Source organism: Triticum aestivum, chromosome 2D (assembly GCF_018294505.1).
Source record: "Triticum aestivum cultivar Chinese Spring chromosome 2D, IWGSC CS RefSeq v2.1, whole genome shotgun sequence".
In the NCBI taxonomy this organism is placed as follows: Eukaryota; Viridiplantae; Streptophyta; class Magnoliopsida; order Poales; family Poaceae; genus Triticum; species Triticum aestivum.
Window position 1 is genome coordinate 392975016 of NC_057799.1, and position 17537 is coordinate 392992552.

Below are 17537 nucleotides of genomic sequence, written 5' to 3' on the forward strand. Positions count from 1 at the left end.
CGCCAACGATTACTTCTACTTCTATGGCTAACGCGTTTAGCAATAAAGTAAAGTAATTTACATGGCGTTTATTTAATGACACGCAGGTCATACAAAATAATAAAGACAACTCCTATGGCTCCTGCCGGTTGTCATACTCATCGACATGCAAGTCGTGATTCCTATTACAAGAATATGATCAATCTCATACATCACATATATCATTCATCACATCTTCTGGCCATATCACATCACATAGCACTTGCTGCAAAAACAAGTTAGACGTCCTCTAATTGTTGTTGCAAGTTTTTTACGTGGTTTGTAGGTTTCTAGCAAGAACGTTTCTTACCTACGTATGACCACAACGTGATTTGCCAATTTCTATTTACCCTTCATAAGGACCCTTTTCATCGAATCCGTTCCGACTAAAGTAGGAGAGACAGACACCCGCTAGCCACCTTATGCAACTTGTGCATGTCAGTCGGTGGAACCAGTCTCACGTAAGCGTACGTGTAAGGTCGGCCCGGGCCGCTTCATCCTACAATGCCGCCGAAACAAGAAACGACTAGTAGCGGCAAGAAGAATTGGCAAACTCAACGCCCACAACTGCTTTGTGTTCTACTCGTGCATAGTAACTACGCATAGGCCTGGCTCATGATGCCACTGTTGGGAATCGTAGCATAATTTAAAATTTTCCTACGTTCACCAAGATGCATCTATGGAGTCTACTAGCAACGAGGGGAAGGGAGTGCATCTACATACCCTTGTAGATCGCGAGCGGAAGCGTTCCAATGAACGTGGATGACGGAGTCGTACTCGCCGTGATCCAAATCACCGATGCTCGAGTGCCGAACGGACGGCACCTCCGCGTTCAACACACGTACGGTGCAGCGACGTCTCCTCCTTCTTGATCCAGCAAGGGGGAAGGAGAGGTTGATGGAGATCCAGCAGCACGACGGCGTGGTGGTGGATGTAGCGGGTCTCCGCATGGGCTACGCCGAGCTTCTGCGAGAGAGAGAGAGAGGTGTTGCAGGGGAGGAGGGAGGCGCCCAAGGCTGTTGTGTCCTGCCCTCCCTCCCCCCCCTTTATATAGGCCCCCTGGGGGGGGCACCGGCCCTGGAGATCAGATCCAAGGGGGGGGGGGCGGCGGCCAAGTGGGGGGAAGGGGTGCCTTGCCCCCCAAGGCAAGGGGGAACTCCCCCCTAGGGTTCCCAACCCTAGGCACATGGGGGAGGCCCAAGGGGGGCGCCCCAGCCCACTAGGGGCTGGTTCCCTTCCACTTTCAGCCCACGGGGCCCTCCGGGACAGGTGGCCCCACCCGGTGGACCCCCGGGACCCGTCCGGTGGTCCCGGTACAATACCGATAACCCCCGAAACTTTCCCGGTGGCCGAAACTGGACTTCCTATATATAATTCTTCACCTCCGGACCATTCCGGAACCTCTCGTGACGTCCGGGATCTCATCCGGGACTCCGAACAACTTTCGGGTTTCCGCATACATATATCTCTACAACCCTAGCGTCACCGGACCTTAAGTGTGTAGACCCTACGGGTTCGGGAGACATGCAGACATGACCGAGACGCCTCTCCGGTCAATAACCAACAGCGGGATCTGGATACCCATGTTGGCTCCCACATGTTTCACGATGATCTCATCGGATGAACCACGGTGTCGAGGATTCAATCAATCCCGTATACAATTCCCTTTGTCAATCGGTATGTTACTTGCCCGAGATTCGATCGTCGGTATCCCAATACCTTGTTCAATCTCGTTACCGGCAAGTCTCTTTACTCGTACCGCAATGCATGATCCCGTGACTAACGCCTTAGTCACTTTGAGCTCATTATGATGATGCATTACCGAGTGGGCCCAGAGATACCTCTCCGTCATACGGAGTGACAAATCCCAGTCTCGATCCGTGCCAACCCAACAGACACTTTCGGAGATACCCGTAGTGCACCTTTATAGTCACCCAGTTACGTTGTGACGTTTGGCACACCTAAAGCACTCCTACGGTATCCGGGAGTTGCACGATCTCATGGTCTAAGGAAAAGATACTTGACATTGGAAAAGCTCTAGCAAACGAAACTACACGATCTTTTATGCTATGCTTAGGATTGGGTCTTGTCCATCACATCATTCTCCTAATGATGTGATCCCGTTATCAATGACATCCAATGTCCATAGTCAGGAAACCATGACTATCTGTTGATCAACGAGCTAGTCAACTAGAGGCTTACTAGGGACAGGTTGTGGTCTATGTATTCACACATGTATCACGATTTCCGGACAATACAATTATAGCATGAATAATAGACAATTACCATGAACAAAGAAATATAATAATAACCATTTATTATTGCCTCTAGGGCATATTTCCAACAGTTTCGACGTAGATTCCTGCCAGCTCCTCGGGACAGCGAGGTTAGGTAACAGCTATATTTGGTGTCAGGTTCTTCAGATTAATTCAAGAATTCAATAGTGGCGACTGCGGCTCCGGAGCGCTGATCCTTAGGGGCACGTGCAAGAAGATTTCTCGGCTGTCATCGACAAGGTCAGGCCGGCTCCGGTATGGGAACGGCGACAGTGGTCGTTCGGTGGTCCATGGACCTCAATGTAATTTTTATTATGTTTGAATTGTTTTGTACTTCCGATGAATCTTTAGAATAGATCTGTTTTTTTTTTTGCAAAACAAGAGAGGTTAAGTTACTATATATATATATATATATATATATATATATATATATATATATATATATATATATATAGCGCTATTCGTCACCCCGGGTGAGGAATAGTTATTCTTCACCCCCTCTATTTTAACATGAATGCACCGCAATTTTACGTTCTGTAAATTTTATCTTATTTCAGACATAAAAGGAGAATGTAAGAAAATATATAATCGCCGTAAAAAATATTTTATGTTACGCAAATTTCAAACGTAAAAACATAGTGTAAAATGTATATAAAATGTAATTTTTCTGGTCTTCTGACCTTTTTTTATGCCAAATTTTACGCAGTAAATCAATATGACTGTAACATTTTGTATTTGAAGCATAATTTATTGATGAAATGATCGTAAGATTACCTGGGGTGAAGAATAATGTATATATATACCATGATCTAGAATATATATGATTGTACCCAATGTTCTATTGATTTAATATAAACCATGATCTAGAATATACAACTGGATCGAGCAGTTATTAAAATGAAAAGTTGCCTGCAAAAAAAGTGAACAGTGAAAAGATTATAGCAAATCATTCAGGTCACACGCAACACCCACTAGCTATAGCTAACTCTATATTACTAGTATTATCATGATATGAAAAGGAAAACGAAACCTGGATTATACAAGTGTCTTTTTTCCCTTGCAAATTGGATTAGAGCATCTCCAGTCGCGCGCTAACAAGGCCCCCAGGCGATTTTTTGTCCGCGGGCACCGAAAAATCGGCCCAGTCACGTCTCCAAAGGTCCTTTTTCGCCGGCTCGCGCCGAAATTGGAGGCGGCGGGCCCAGGCCAAACCCGGCGCGCTGGGGGCGCTTGGGGGCGCCGGCCAAATCATTTTTGGCGCGAAAATCGACGGGCCCTCCTTGGCAGCGACTCGGTTCTTCTCGTTGCTTCGTCGTCCTCATCGCCTCGGTTCCCGCGGGGGAATCAATGCCAAAGCTGCCGCACCGGTCAGCCTCCTCCATTGATGCCTCACGGGCGGCGTAGTGAAGACGGGGCGACGCACGTCCCTCGCCCGCCACGCGCACAAACGGCGGCCACGCGGGCGCCGCCTATATAAGTCGCCCCTTCCCGCACCGGTGAGCCACGCACAGATCTCGCTCTCCACCGCCGACGCCCCCCGATCCTCCCTCTCTTCTAGCTGTTTCCAGTTCATCCAATGGCCGAGCGCTACCCAGGCGATGGCGCGGCGGCGAACGGCTTCGGCCGCCGCCACCTTCACGAGGACGAAGCCCGGCTTCTCTATGAGGCCGAGTACCCGGTCCCGCCGGACATGCGGGTGCCCGGGGCGTGGAGGATAAGCGCCGGCGGGGTCCCGGTGCCACCGCCGCCCACCGGGGCGGCGCGTCGTGCGGAGATCGCTCGTATCCGGCGAGAGAAGAGCCGAGGTACACCCCCGACAGCACGCTGTGGGAGCCGTACTTCCGTCGTCGCCACGCCGAGCAGCTCGAGGCCACCAACGGCGTCGTGCCCTCCGGGAAGCACAACGCCGACGGGCGCCGCCGATGGTGGGGCGTGCTCGGCCGTACGCTGGAGTACCCCGCTCCCCCACCTTCTCCCGCCGGCGTGGGAGCTCATGGACGCCGAGACGCATGGACCCGGCGTCCTCCTCCTCGTCCGGCTCTCCCTCCCTCCTCCCCGTCAAGCCGGAGCCCCAGGACGCGCTGATCAGCCGGCGCACCCGCAGCTGCGGCGTCCGCATCGCCGAGTCCTCGCCCACCTCTGCCCGGCTCGTCAGGCCGAAGGTGGAGTCCGGCTTCCCCTCGGAGTACGAGGCGATAGCCCGGCGTGACTTCTCCGACGAGGCCGCCCTAAAGTGGGCGCGGGACGACTACCTCCGCGACGAGATGGTCCGGCAGCGCCGAGCCCTGCAGGAGATAGCCGCCCGCCAGCGTGGGCACGAGGACGAGAACGGCGTGGTGATCCTCGACAGCGACGAGGACGAGGACGCCCTCGGACCGTCCAACCCGCCGCGTCGGCGACCCTGGGCAGGGAAGCAGCAGGGACGGCGACCGCGGAAGAGGCGACGACGACGGCGGCGGCAACTACACGCAGTTCTACAGGCTCCTCGGCATGTAGAGCTTCAGGGCGGCGGCCGGCGAGAAACGGCGAGGGCGACGACGGGTCTAGCAGTGTCTTTTCTTCTTTTTTTGTAAAATATTTGATGAACTCGCCGAAGTTTGGTTAAATTTCCGACTTGTTTGTGCGAATGTGGGGCTGAATTTACGTGTGGGCGGTGACTGGGGGGCATCTCGTCCCCAACACGCGATTTAGCGTCGGTTCGCTCCCAGACGGCGATTTTACGCACCCCTGAAGGCCAACGGCTGGAGATGCTCTTATGGTACAGGTGTCATGAAGCTGGTCGATCACAACTCACAAGGACATCAGGAAGACGGTAGGCAGGGCTCCATTGCAGCGCACAGACGCCATCCCATCCCCCGTCCGCTGTTCGACACGGTAGCACGCCCGAACGCAGTGCATGTGTGACCTGCGAGGAGAGTTAATGAGATGACTTGTCTTCTCGCTGCCATGAATAGTAGGAGTGGTCGGCGAGGAGCAGTCGCGGTCGGGTCATGGGCCCGAGCATACGAAGCCGTCCTTCGCCGCCAAGAGTAGATGTGGCGGGTATGGTCCATGATGATCACACGCATTCATGAACGCGAAAGCTACGCCAGCCATCCCCTCCTTAATTTGCTTCAACCCTCGTGGGTATATAGAGTTGAGTAAACTTTTTCGTTTTACCATTGAGACATTTCTAGACGATTGGTTGAGGCTCCTCACGCTTGGATACACTGATGTGTCTGCAGCCACCAAAGATGCAACCACGCAGCCGTTTCGAACTCCCAATTCACACCACACCCACAAAATATTTTCCAGTCTTCCGTGTGTAGAGACTGTCTTTCGTAAACAAGATTGTAACAGTGACACTTGGTCCAAGCCCATGGATATGATGGAATATCCTATTCTTCTTCGCTCATTCGCTCACAGTGAAGAAGAGGGGCGACCCTATGTCTCGTTTATAGCGAGAGGTAGGGTAGCCTTGTCTAAGGCTAGCCCGAGATAAGCCAGTCCAGGCGCGCGGGAGGCCACAATCTTCTTTTTCATGTTTTTTGTTTTTGGTTCTCTTTTTTACTTTTGTTTATATTTCTAGATATTCTAAATCAATACTTTACAAAAAACCACTTTTTTTACATATTTAAAAAAAGGTTAACCAGGCGTTGGAAAAATGTTAAATGTGCATACAGAAAATATTTCTTACATATACAAAAAATTATATAGAAAAAAATACATTTATATGACAAAAGTTGATCATGTATTTTAAAAAATTTAATCAAGCATTTTAAAAAGTTAGATGTATAGAAAGTCGACCATGTATTCAAAACTTGTCAATATTGTATTTTTAAAAAAAAATCAAGCCTTTGAAAAATGTTAAATGTGCACAGAAAAAACATTGACCATGCATTTGACAAAAATGTTAATCAATCAATTGCAGTTTTAACATGCTCTCTCTTACCCCCTCTTTTTGTATGGGATGTAAGAGTATATAATAGATCTGAACCGTTGATCTTATTAATTAGTAGTTTGATTAACTCTTATCTTCTTATCTCACATGTAAAAAAAGGGGGTAAGAGAGAGCATGTCAAAATTTGCCTAATTTTATATAAAAAAATGTTGATCATGTATTAAAAAATAATTTTGTTTAAAAAATATATTAATCAAGCATTTGAAAAATGTTTAATGGGCATAGATTTTTCTTACCATGTATACAATTTTTTTAGTTATGTATTTGAAAAATGTTAAATGTGTATTAATTTTTTTAATTATATATATATACAAAAATGTACCATATGTATGGAAACAGAGAAACCCGAGAAAGAAACAAATAAAAATAGAGAAAATAAATGAAAACAAGAAAGAAACAAAGAAAATGAAGACAGAAAGAAAAGAAAAAACAATGGAAATGGAGAAAGAAACGAAGAAAAGCAAAGAAAACCCGCTAAAATGAAGAAAACCGGTGAAAAAAATAAAAACGAAAGAAAATCGGTGAAGAAACAGTGAAAAACTAAAAATACAAAAGAAAGGGATAAGTACGAATGAAGAAAAATGCAATGAGCGACAACGTGCGAGCGATTGAATGCATTCAAAAGGGACGGCGCAGTGCTGTAGCGCATAGTTGAAAAGCTTCAGGCCAGATAATAGCGAAATCACTAATTAAGGAGTACTCGCTGCAAAGAACACTTCATTTTTTTAGTCGTGACAAGTGATGCACATGCAGCACGCCATTTGTCGCAACCTGGGAGTTTTCCTTTTTTCGTAGATTCGTTTATTCAAAACGTTTTATCTCTTAAACCGTGCGTCCAAATCTCGAACCGTTTTCACCATTGGATTCCTCGCGTCGAGATCTTCAAAACTAGATAACATGTTGATAGGTTTTGATGAACTTTTTTTCAAAAAAAAAGGACGAAAAACCGAACCAGGAGCATGGTTTATTTTTTCCTTTCCGAAAGAGGCACACCCGTGCCTCTCGCGAAATCACAACCGTGCCTCTCGTGGAAGCAAAACCGTGACTCTCGTGGAGGAAAAAAAAACAGAAAACGCGTTTTTTCCGAGGCACGGCCGTGACTCTCGCGAAAGAAAAAAAAACAGAAAATGCGTATTTTTTCCCTTTCCGATAGGCACGGCCGTGACTCTCGCGAAAGCACAACCGTGTCTCTCGCAGAAGCAAAACCGTGACTTTCGCGAAAAAAAACAGAAAACGCATTTTGTTTTTCCCTTTCCGAGAGGCACAACCGTGACTCTCGCGAAAGCACAACCGTGCCTCTCGCGGAAGCAAAATCGTGACTCTCGCGAAAGAAAAAAAAAGAAAAAACGTGTTTTTTCGTTTTCGAAAGGCACGGCCGTGACTCTCGCTAAAGCACAACCGTGCCTCTCGCGGAAGAAAAACCGTGACTTTCGCGAAAGAAAAAAAAGAGAACGCGTTTTTTTCGCGTAAATTTTTTTTGATCGAAAAGCTAAGGAAGACCGGGGGAAAACCAAAATGTCGAAAAAACTCGGGAAAAAACCCATTTAAAAAGCCGAAAATGCGTGCGGAAAAAAAAATCCGAAGGGAGCGTCTAGAGCGAGACTCATGGTGAATGGCTGAGAGCGCGCCAAGTGGCGCTGATCGTTGCGAGGCTTCCGAAGAAGCGCTCGTTAACTAGTTGCTCTCAGATCCGAAATCACTAGTTGAGGAGTACTCGCTGCCAAGATCACTCCAACCTTCCAGGTTGCGACAAGTGGCGCTGCGTGTGCGCCACTTGTCGCAACCTGGTAGTTTTCTCTTTTTTCCGTAGATCTGTTTATTCAAAATGTTTTATCTCTTAAACCATGCGTCCAAATCTCGAACCGCTTTCATCGTTGAATTCCTCACATCGAGATTTTCAAAACTGGATCCCATGTTGATAGGTTTTGACGAACTTTTTTTCACGAAAAAAACCGGAGGAAAAAACCAAACCAGGAGCACGTGTTTTTTTCCTTTCCGAAAGAGGCACGCCCGTGCCTCTCACGAAATCACAACCGTGCCTCTCGCGGAAGCAAGACCGTGACTCTCGCGGAAAAAAAAAAAGAAAAACGCGTTTTTTTCTGTTTCCGAGGAGGCACGGTCGTGACTCTCGCGAAAGAAAAAAAATAGAAAAACGTTTTTTTTCGTTTCCGAGAGGCACGGCCGTGACTCTCGCGAAAGCACAACCGTGCCTCTCGCGAAAGCAAAACCGTGACTCTCGCGAAAGAAAAAAAAACAAAAAACATGTTTTTTTTCGTTTTCAAGAGGCACGACCATAACTCTCGCGAAAGCGCAACCGTGCCTATCGGAAGCAAAACCGTGACTCTCGCGAAAGGAAAAAAACGCGTTTTTTGCGCAATTTTTTTTTCCGGAATTTTTTTTTGGGTCGGGAAGCTAAGGAAGACCGGTGAAAAACCAAAACATCAAAAAAATCATTAAAAAGCCGGAAACGCGTGCGGAAAAATAAAAATAATAAAATCCGGAGAGAGTGCCCAGAGCGCGACATGTGACGAATGGCTGAAAGCGCGCCAAGTGACGCTGATCGTTGCGAGACTCCCGAAGGAGCGCTCGTTAATTAGTTGCAGCGTTTCCGTAAGAGTGCCGTAACCGTAGGAATTGCAAGCCCTTCCTGCGACTTGGGCCGTCCAATTATTTTCATTGCTTTTTGTGTTTTCCATACTTTTCCGTCGGGTTATTTTATTTCACTGGTTTTCTGTCTTTTTACCGTTTCTGGTTTTTTTCTCTCTGGATATTTTTCAAAGAACCTATGAATTTTAATCGGTAATTTTGTAAAATCCATGAAACTTTTAATATTTGCGTTGTTGTTGTTTTTAAAACCAGCGATCATCTTTAAAATTCTGAAAATAATTAGTATGTGAAAAAATTGGAGGATAATTTTGAATATATGATTTTTATTTCGTAATATAATTTTAAAAACTTTTCATGAAATAATTTTAATATTAACTAGGATGTTAAAAAACCTGGTGCCCTTGCTCAGTGAAATCCAACGCTTACAAGTGCATCTATCACGCAAGAAGCTGAGGATATCACACTGCAGGGTATACAGACAAGAGTGCAGGATGGCTGTTCAGACCAGTCTTCGCTTAGTGACAAACCATACAGATGCCGTTGCATTGTGGATTTCTGATGCCTAAACACCTTTGAAATGAACTTCATGTAAACCCTTTTATTATCATTATTCCCTCGACCAAATGGGCAAAAAAAAATTCAGAGCTCAATGTTGAGTCATACTATTTTTCTGATAAATCACTTGTAACTTTATTCAAACTTGACAACCATTACCCATTACAACTAAAATGCTTTGGACCATGAAGCCTAGAAATTACAAAATAACTCTTATGACTAAGAATTACAACGAAATCTTTTGGAGGCTTGTTCATCATGGTAATGTTGAGATTTCAACAAAACACCGCAATTAGACTGGTGTAGTGGCATCTCCACCAAAATACAGGAGTTACGGGGAACAAAAGGACACATACGATGCATACATCTTGATTAAAGTTCGTCTTGAATGGACCCCGATGGAGTCGATGATGTTACCTCCTCTTCTACAGCATCCGTCTGGGTTACTTCTACTGCAGCAGCTTTGGCCCCCCTGTTTTTCTTGATAAAACTGATGAGCTCCTTGGCCGTCCTCTGCCCGTCATACGTCAAGAGATCCCCTCCACTAGAAGAATAGAAGTACAGCGCTGGGTATCCCTCGACCGCGAAGTCTGTCGGGATATCGTTCGCAGTACCATCCTGCAAAACCAGAGGTCTCAGACGTTTATAATGCCTAAGAAGATGCTCTACCACAGAAGTGTGACCTGAATCAGTTGCAATTTTTTTGGAATAATCAACTGAAAAGTGAACTACCATCTTCGCTATGACTACATCTTCATCGTCTTGCAACGAGACCGCAACTTCCTCCAGAATCGGGGCCAACTTCCGGCAATGACCGCACCAAGGTGCATAGAACTCAAGTAGAACTACAAAAAGTGCCATTCAGTGAATTGGTTAGACAAACTTCACCACAGGATAAATAACTAAAAGCTGAATGCGACCACTGGTATGATTCAGCTCAGCCAGTGAGTTGAAGTGACATGAACGAACCATTTTTGCCAGAGTTAAAAACAATTTCATCAATATTGTCAGCCACGACAACTTTAACAGGTTGATCATTCACCTTAGGAATTGGCTCTGACTTAACATAAGGTGTTAAGTTGCCATACTGTATGAAAAAGTAGATGATTAGGAAATGATTTGACAAAAGAGTACTATGAAACAGCATAGTAGACTAGGCCTCAACTATATACTGCTTCATCCAGGGTATGAGCTGGTCAGGCTCCATGGTTGGATTGAGATATTTTCCAGTAGATGCTAGCACGAGGAGGAGGGGAACATCACTTTCTTTGAGCCCGAAATACTGAAAAGTTTCGCATGGATGCTAATCAGTGGATTAGTTCTAGGAATTCTTAACAAAAATGACGAGAAGCTAGTAAGAGTAACAACCTCGAAGGCACGGTCTGCGGTTGAAACATCACCAATTAGAAAACTGATGTTATTACCGCTGAGCTGCCTGGCTGCTTCATGCATCTGGCTCTTGAAGGTCTCAACTCTGTCGTCACTGAAGCGCAAGAAAAGCATTGCCTGTCCAATCATGTATCAAAGTTATTTCATGTTTTATGAGACAACTGAAAAGGGTCAATGCGCTCATGCAATCTCAAATGTTGGTCCTATGTTGATATCATGATGCAGGTAAAGAATTGAGCTAAAGTTACTAAATGTTCAACTCTTCCATCCCATACAAGTGAAGCCGAGACTGCAAGTACTGAAGGAACAAACAAGATCCGAGGGCAATTGCTGTTTACTCACTTTGGCACTAGGCGTGCTGTAGTATCTTTCAATAAACTTATGGTTGGTCGGGTCTGCGTCGAAAGTAACTACAGTAGGGAAACCAGACACCTCAATAAACTTCTTGATTGCATCGTCATCAAAATCCTGACAATTATAGATGACTGGTGTTTTAGTGTACAAGCAAAAGCACACCCACGAGAACGAAGTGACCAGCAATGGAAAGGTGCACATTAAGAAATATATTTACTTGTGAATCGACAAACAGCTCATCGAATGGCTTAAAGAGTCGAAGAAGGGGGCCCTTGACGGTCAGATCACCACGTGGCAGAATGCTCGCATCCGATGTGTGAAAGAAATCATAGTCTGTTCGCATCTTGTTTGCCACGGCCATAAAATTCTCATACTGAATACCAGCAAACTCAGGAAATACACCCACCTGCAATGCAATTTTTAGACAAGAACAACACACCCATTGATCTCCATTCTTCAAGAGATTAAAGAAAGAGAGGTGAACTGCACAAATGTGGTAGGATGTAGGAACTTACAAGAACCACCCCTTTGTCGCCGATGGAGCGTGAGGCATCCACTGCAGACCTGATCTCGAGAGATGCCGGGCCGACCTGCCTCGTGAGGTACTCCACGATACCCTCCGCGTCCCTCGGGCCACCATAGGCGCTCACGTCGCTCCCTCCTTTCCTGATGATCTTGATGGCCGGATACCCATGTACCTTGTACTTGTCCTTGAGCTCCTTGTTGCTCTCGTCGTACGCATCCACCTTCGCGAGCACCACTGGAGGGTCGCGCTTCCTCAGCATGGAGGCTGCCTTCTCGTACTGCATGCATCATATCACACGTACACACATAAATGGCATGGACAAATCAAAACGTACGTCTCAGTGTCTCAGTGTTGCATCTTTCATGGTAAGATAGACTACTTGTTAAGGAAATGACTAACCTCTGGAGCGAGCTCCTTGCAGTGGCCACACCTGCGATGGTCATCAGTTAGACACTGTTTTGGGACTTGGGATGAGTCAGAGCATAGCTGCTTAAGGAGTAACATACCATGGCGCGTAGAACTCGACGACTATGAACTCGTGCTTGGCCACCACCTCCGAGAAGTTGCCTGCGTCAAGTGTCAGGACCGCCTCTCCAAGCACAGCTGTGGCATCCACCTCGGCCGCGATGGGGCCGGAAGAGAGCAGAAGGACCACGACGAGGGTGGCAAAAGGGAGTGCCAGGGGAACGTCCATTGCTTAAGCTGTAACTAAGTCACCTCTCAGGATTTCCGTCAGAGGATGACATGCCTACCAGGTTAATATAGGTGAAGATGACAAGGGTGTTCCTCTTCCAAAAAGAAAAGATGAGAAGGGGTGTTGCACTTGCAGGGATCTCGAGGAAGTCAACTGGGGCTTGTTTGCTAGCTTCTCTTAGACACATGCTCCTGAACTTTGCTTACAAATGACAATACTGAGTCTCTTTACTTCCATTTTTCTACTTTCAGTTAGTAAACAACTACATAGCTGATAGCAGATGGCTAGTTTTTCTCAGTTATTTTATAACTGGAAGTCAGCTGTAAAATCTGCACACTGCATGCATACTTGTGTCTGCAAGTAGCATTTCACCTTTATACACCGAGTCCAAAATAAGTAATCCATCATGGCATAGCCACTGTCACGTTGTCAACATGCAGCACTTTGTAAGAGTTTCAGTCTTCACATCCACAACTCAGATCAGAAAAGTCCTTCATGCTTTCACCCCAAGCAAAACTGCTGCACCAGCAACAGAATGGATCACTTAGAATCATTTTGCCATTTTTCTTTTCATCACCGGGTTCTGCGTCATCCATGATCTTCCAACCTGCAAGGTGTATCAAGCCTTCTAGTTCTAGCCACAGGCTTCAGAGCTGTAATTTATTAGGCCATCAGCATTTTCAGCATCTACACTCACCCTACTCATCTGCATCTGAATGATTCTCAAGGTATCATGTATCTCATTCCTGCATGGATGTCCGTTATCTCGTGCGAGAAACACACTCACTTGCCTGCCTATCTCAATCCAACTACAGCCAGGCTGCTTAATGACACCTCTGCTCTTCATGGATCTCCTCACTCTATATACATCTGCCCATTTCCCCAACTCAGCGTACATATTTGAGAGAAGAACATAGGGTCCAGAGTTCTCAGGATCAAGCTCAAACAACTTCCCAGCTGCAAGTTCTCCCATCTCAATATTCTTATGTAGCCTGCAAGAACCTAGCAGAGAAGCCCAGAGCACGCTGTCAGGTTCCATTGGCATCTCCTTTATGAGATCCTCAACTTCTTTTAGATGACCGGCACGACCAAGCAAATCAATCATACATGTGTAGTGATCTTGGGATGGAGTTATCCCATGATCCTCAGTCATGGACCGAAAGTATCTCCGGCCCTCCTCCACCAATCCAGAATGGCCACAGGCTGACAGAACACCAATCATGGTGACAGAATCTGGGCTCTCTTTGCTGCATAACATTCTCTCAAAAAGATGCAGTGCTTCTTTTGCACGGCCGTTCTGTGCATGACCCACAATCATGGCATTCCACGACACAGTATCTCTGGCTGCCATCCTCTCAAACACCTTCACACCATCATCAATTGATCCTGTCTTCAGGTACATGTCTACAAGGGAATTCCCAACAAACACATCAGATTCTGGTCCAAAGTCAAAGCGAAAACCTTCCTTCAGGACATGCACATGAGCTTGCTGACCAAGCTGAAGATCAGCAACATTGCCACATGCATTCAGAACATTTCCGTATGTGTAATGTGTTGGCCAAATTGACTCTCTTTTCAGCCGGACGAAGAGCCTAAGTGCCTCCTCCTCCTCACCGTTCTGGGCATATGCTGCAATGAGCACATTCCAAGCAATGACATTCTTCTCAACCATTTGTGAGAACACCACCTGAGCATCTTGCACATTAGCAGACCTTGCGTACCCAGTGATGAGGGATGTTTCAGAGACAACACTCCTGGAAGCCATGCGGTCAAACACACACCTCGCCTCCCATGTCCTCCCACATTTGGCATACATGTCCACCAGAGCGTTGCTCAGCACCATGTCCTCCCTAAACCTATCGGATTTCACCACGCACGCATGAACCTGCCGTCCTTCTCTGTCGGCAGCAAGGCCCGCACATGCACTCATCACACTTGCAAGTGTCACCTCATCGGGCATGAAACCGGCATTCATCATCCCGACAAACAGTACAAGCGCCTCACCCACAGGGCCGTTCTGCTCATAGCAAGTGATCAAGCTGTTCCAGGAAACGACATTCCGCTCCGGCATTGCCTCGAACACCCTCCGTGCCTCCTCCGGCCCCTCACACTTGGCATACATGTCCAAGAGCGCACTACCAATATACACGTCCTTGGCATGCGGCGACTTGGAAACAAGGGCATGCACCTGCACCCCGGCCCTCGGGTCCTTCTCCACGGCACAGGCGCTCAGGGCGCTGGCAAAGGAGTAGGCATTGAGCACGAAGTCGTCGGCGTGCATGGCGGCGAAGAACAGGAGGGCGTCGGCCCCGCGGCTGTGCTGCGCGAGCGCGGCGATGACCGCGTTGTAGGAGCACTGGTCCGGGTCGGGGATGGCGTCGAAGAGAGCACGGACGTCGGCGGGGTTGCCAAGGCGCGCGTGCGCGGAGAGGAGGGCGTTGTAGGAGAAGGTGTTGGGGCGGGGAATCTCGTCGAACACCCTGCGCGCGTCGGGGAGGCGGCCGAGCCGCGCGTAGGCGGAGACGAGGGTGTTGAGGAGGAAAGTCTCGTCCGCGTAGGGCGACTTGAGGGCGCGCGCGTGCGCGGCGCGGGCGGCGGGCAGGCTTAGCGCCGACCGGAGGAGGTCGGCGAGCGGCGCGGAGGCTCGGAGGTGGGAGACGAAGTGATGGTGGTGGTGTCGCGCCATGCCAACAGGTGCCTCCGTTTGAAAATTCAATGGTGGCAGAAGGCGGCGTCCTCGTCGTTGCCAGCAGAACGAACTGAGAAACAAGGGCAGTGCTGAATACGCGCCAGAACTCCAGGATTGTTCCTTTTTTTTTTCGTGGAACTGAAGAGCTTTATTCAATCAATCGAGCTCCGGCACTGTCCGCCATAAGGCTAGTAACCAGTAGTCCAGGGGGAGAGTTCATCCAACACTCCGTCACCTCCAATGTGCTAGCATGTCTTGCACAGAGGTGGGCCGGAACATTAGAATGTCTCTTTACATGAAGAATATCAAAAGAAAAAGTAACCGCTAGCTCTTCAATATCTAATAACACTGGCGCTATGAGGGAGCACGAAGACCGGCGCGAGTTCCAGAGATCCACCACATCTTTGCTATCAGTCTCCATCTGTACTCGCTCAAAGCCTCGAAGCTTTGCAAAAACAACGCCTTCGCGAAGAGCCATGGCCTCCGCAACTAGCGAGTCGGTAACACCACGGACCGACTTGCACCAAGCTCCGATGAAGGTTGAAGATGAGCGTGCAACACCTCTCACTCCAGCAAGCCTTGCCTCCATCGATATTCCTACATCGGTGTTGATCTTGATGCAGCCCTCGTCGGGGGGGGGGGGGGGGGGAGGCAACCGAATCCGGGTAGAGTTCGAGCCTGAGCCCTGGGTAGTTCCAATATCGCCAGAGCTTCTTTGGTCTTCTTCATAGTTACCATCGGGTCGAGGCTTGATCTGTCATGAGTGATGTTGTTCCTGGACGTCCAGATCGCCCACATTACTGTGATAATTTTTGCACGTTCACTCTCATCAAACCTGGGGTCACACAAGATACCTTGGGACCATGTCATTGTATGAAGATCCGGGAGCTTGACATTGAGCCATTCCCTTGCCTCACTCCAGAACATCTTTGCATGCGTGCACTTAATCAGTGCATGATAAATATCTTCGTCTGCATGGAGGCAGACTTTACATCGGGCCATCTCCGCAATGTGCCGGTGCTTCAAGATGCTTTCGACAGGCAAAATATTCTTGAGTACTCGCCACCAAAACACCCGCACTTTTGACACAACCTTGAGCTTCCAAAGTCTAGACCACAACTGTTTATGGTTCTCTGAAGTTTCGATCACCGTCCCTTCCCCTAGAGCGCCATGCTCGTTGCGGGTCACCAGAGCTCGGTAAGCAGATTTCACAGAGTAGATCCCAGACTTTTCACCAGCCCAAGCCCATGAATCATCCCCCTCCCCCCCGTCGAAGCTCAGGGGAATATTAAGAATTGCATCTGCTTCGGGGGCTATAAAATTTTGTCTCACGAGTTCGCTCTTCCAAGTACCATGTTCAGCGCTAATCAGATCGGCAACTCGCACTACAAAAAAATACACTTCCGTGATGATACGTGTTTGTCACAGTAGGTCACGTTTTCTGTCATGCATGTACATCCATGACAAATTTATGACAGAATCAAGATAGTCATACTTGTGCTGTCGTAGAAGTGTTCCATGACATTACCAAAATTATCATCACGGAAGTGTCCATTTCCATGACGATAAATCGCACGTCACAGAAGTGCTTTCGTCAAGGGTGACCGACACGTGGCATCCACCGTAACGGAACGCCATTAAGCTATCGGGTCCGGTTTTGGATCCGATAACCCGTTAACAGCCCCGGCCAATGGGGATTTTCCACGTGTAAAATCATCATTGGCTGGAGGAAACACGTGTCGGCTCACCGTTGGGACAGATGTCATCCACTCATTGGACCAAAGCGCCTATGATACGTCGACACGTGGCACGGCCCAACAGAGGCCGGCCCACGGCAAGCCTGTTAACGGCCTGTTCGCATATAGCCCATTTACAGCCCGCTAACCCAGTGCCCGTTTACGGCCTATCCGAATTAGGCCCAGTAGCGTCATTTGGTCCGTCCAATATAATTCCAGCCCGTTTTAACTTCCAGCCCATGTATGGCCCATGACGTCTTTCAGCCCACATGAGGCCCTTAGTAACCCTCGGCCCCTTAACGGCCCGTGGTAAAACTGGCCCGTAATGAACAGTGTATCATTTTATACCCATTAACGGCCCATTATTCCGTTGGGCCGTTTCCAGCCCATGTTATCTTTTGGCCTTCTCAGGGCCCATTTATTCTTGGGCTCATTTCCAGCATTCGTTTACTTACGGCCCGTTACTGTCATTTTCTGCTTGTGGGCCAAATTCAGCCCGTGGTTACAGCCGGCCCGTTTGTGGCCCGTTAATACATTGGGCCGTTTTCATAGCGTCATCATATACGGCCGATTAACGACGGCCCGTTATGGTCGGCCCAGGAACGGACGATTTCAAATCTAGCCCATTTACGACCATAATGTGGTCTGTTATTGGCCCATGTTTGGCCAACCGATCATACGGCCCGTAGAAGGCCCATTGATGATACGGCCCGTAGAAGGCCCATTGTGTCTACGGCCCGTATAAGGCCCATT

At 47.9% G+C, this 17537-nt stretch overlaps 2 protein-coding genes across 2 annotated transcripts; both read right to left on the reverse strand.

The window, feature by feature from the left end:
* Nucleotides 1-9454: 9454 nt before the first annotated feature.
* On the reverse strand, nt 9455-12430 carry LOC123053360 (protein disulfide isomerase-like 1-2). Its single transcript, XM_044476820.1, has 10 exons — nt 12172-12430; nt 12065-12095; nt 11655-11942; nt 11357-11545; nt 11128-11253; nt 10765-10902; nt 10562-10678; nt 10366-10483; nt 10129-10241; nt 9455-10014 (listed from the first exon to the last, which is right to left on the reverse strand). Exons 1-10 carry the CDS (start codon nt 12357-12359, stop codon nt 9769-9771), a joined length of 1554 nt encoding a protein of 517 aa, XP_044332755.1. The 5' UTR covers nt 12360-12430; the 3' UTR covers nt 9455-9768.
* Nucleotides 12431-12991: 561 nt separating this feature from the next.
* On the reverse strand, nt 12992-15195 carry LOC123053359 (pentatricopeptide repeat-containing protein At2g13600-like). Its single transcript, XM_044476819.1, has one exon. The coding sequence runs from the start codon at nt 15043-15045 to the stop codon at nt 12994-12996; it is 2052 nt and encodes a 683-aa protein (XP_044332754.1). The 5' UTR covers nt 15046-15195; the 3' UTR covers nt 12992-12993.
* Between the last annotated feature and the right edge of the window lie 2342 nt (nt 15196-17537).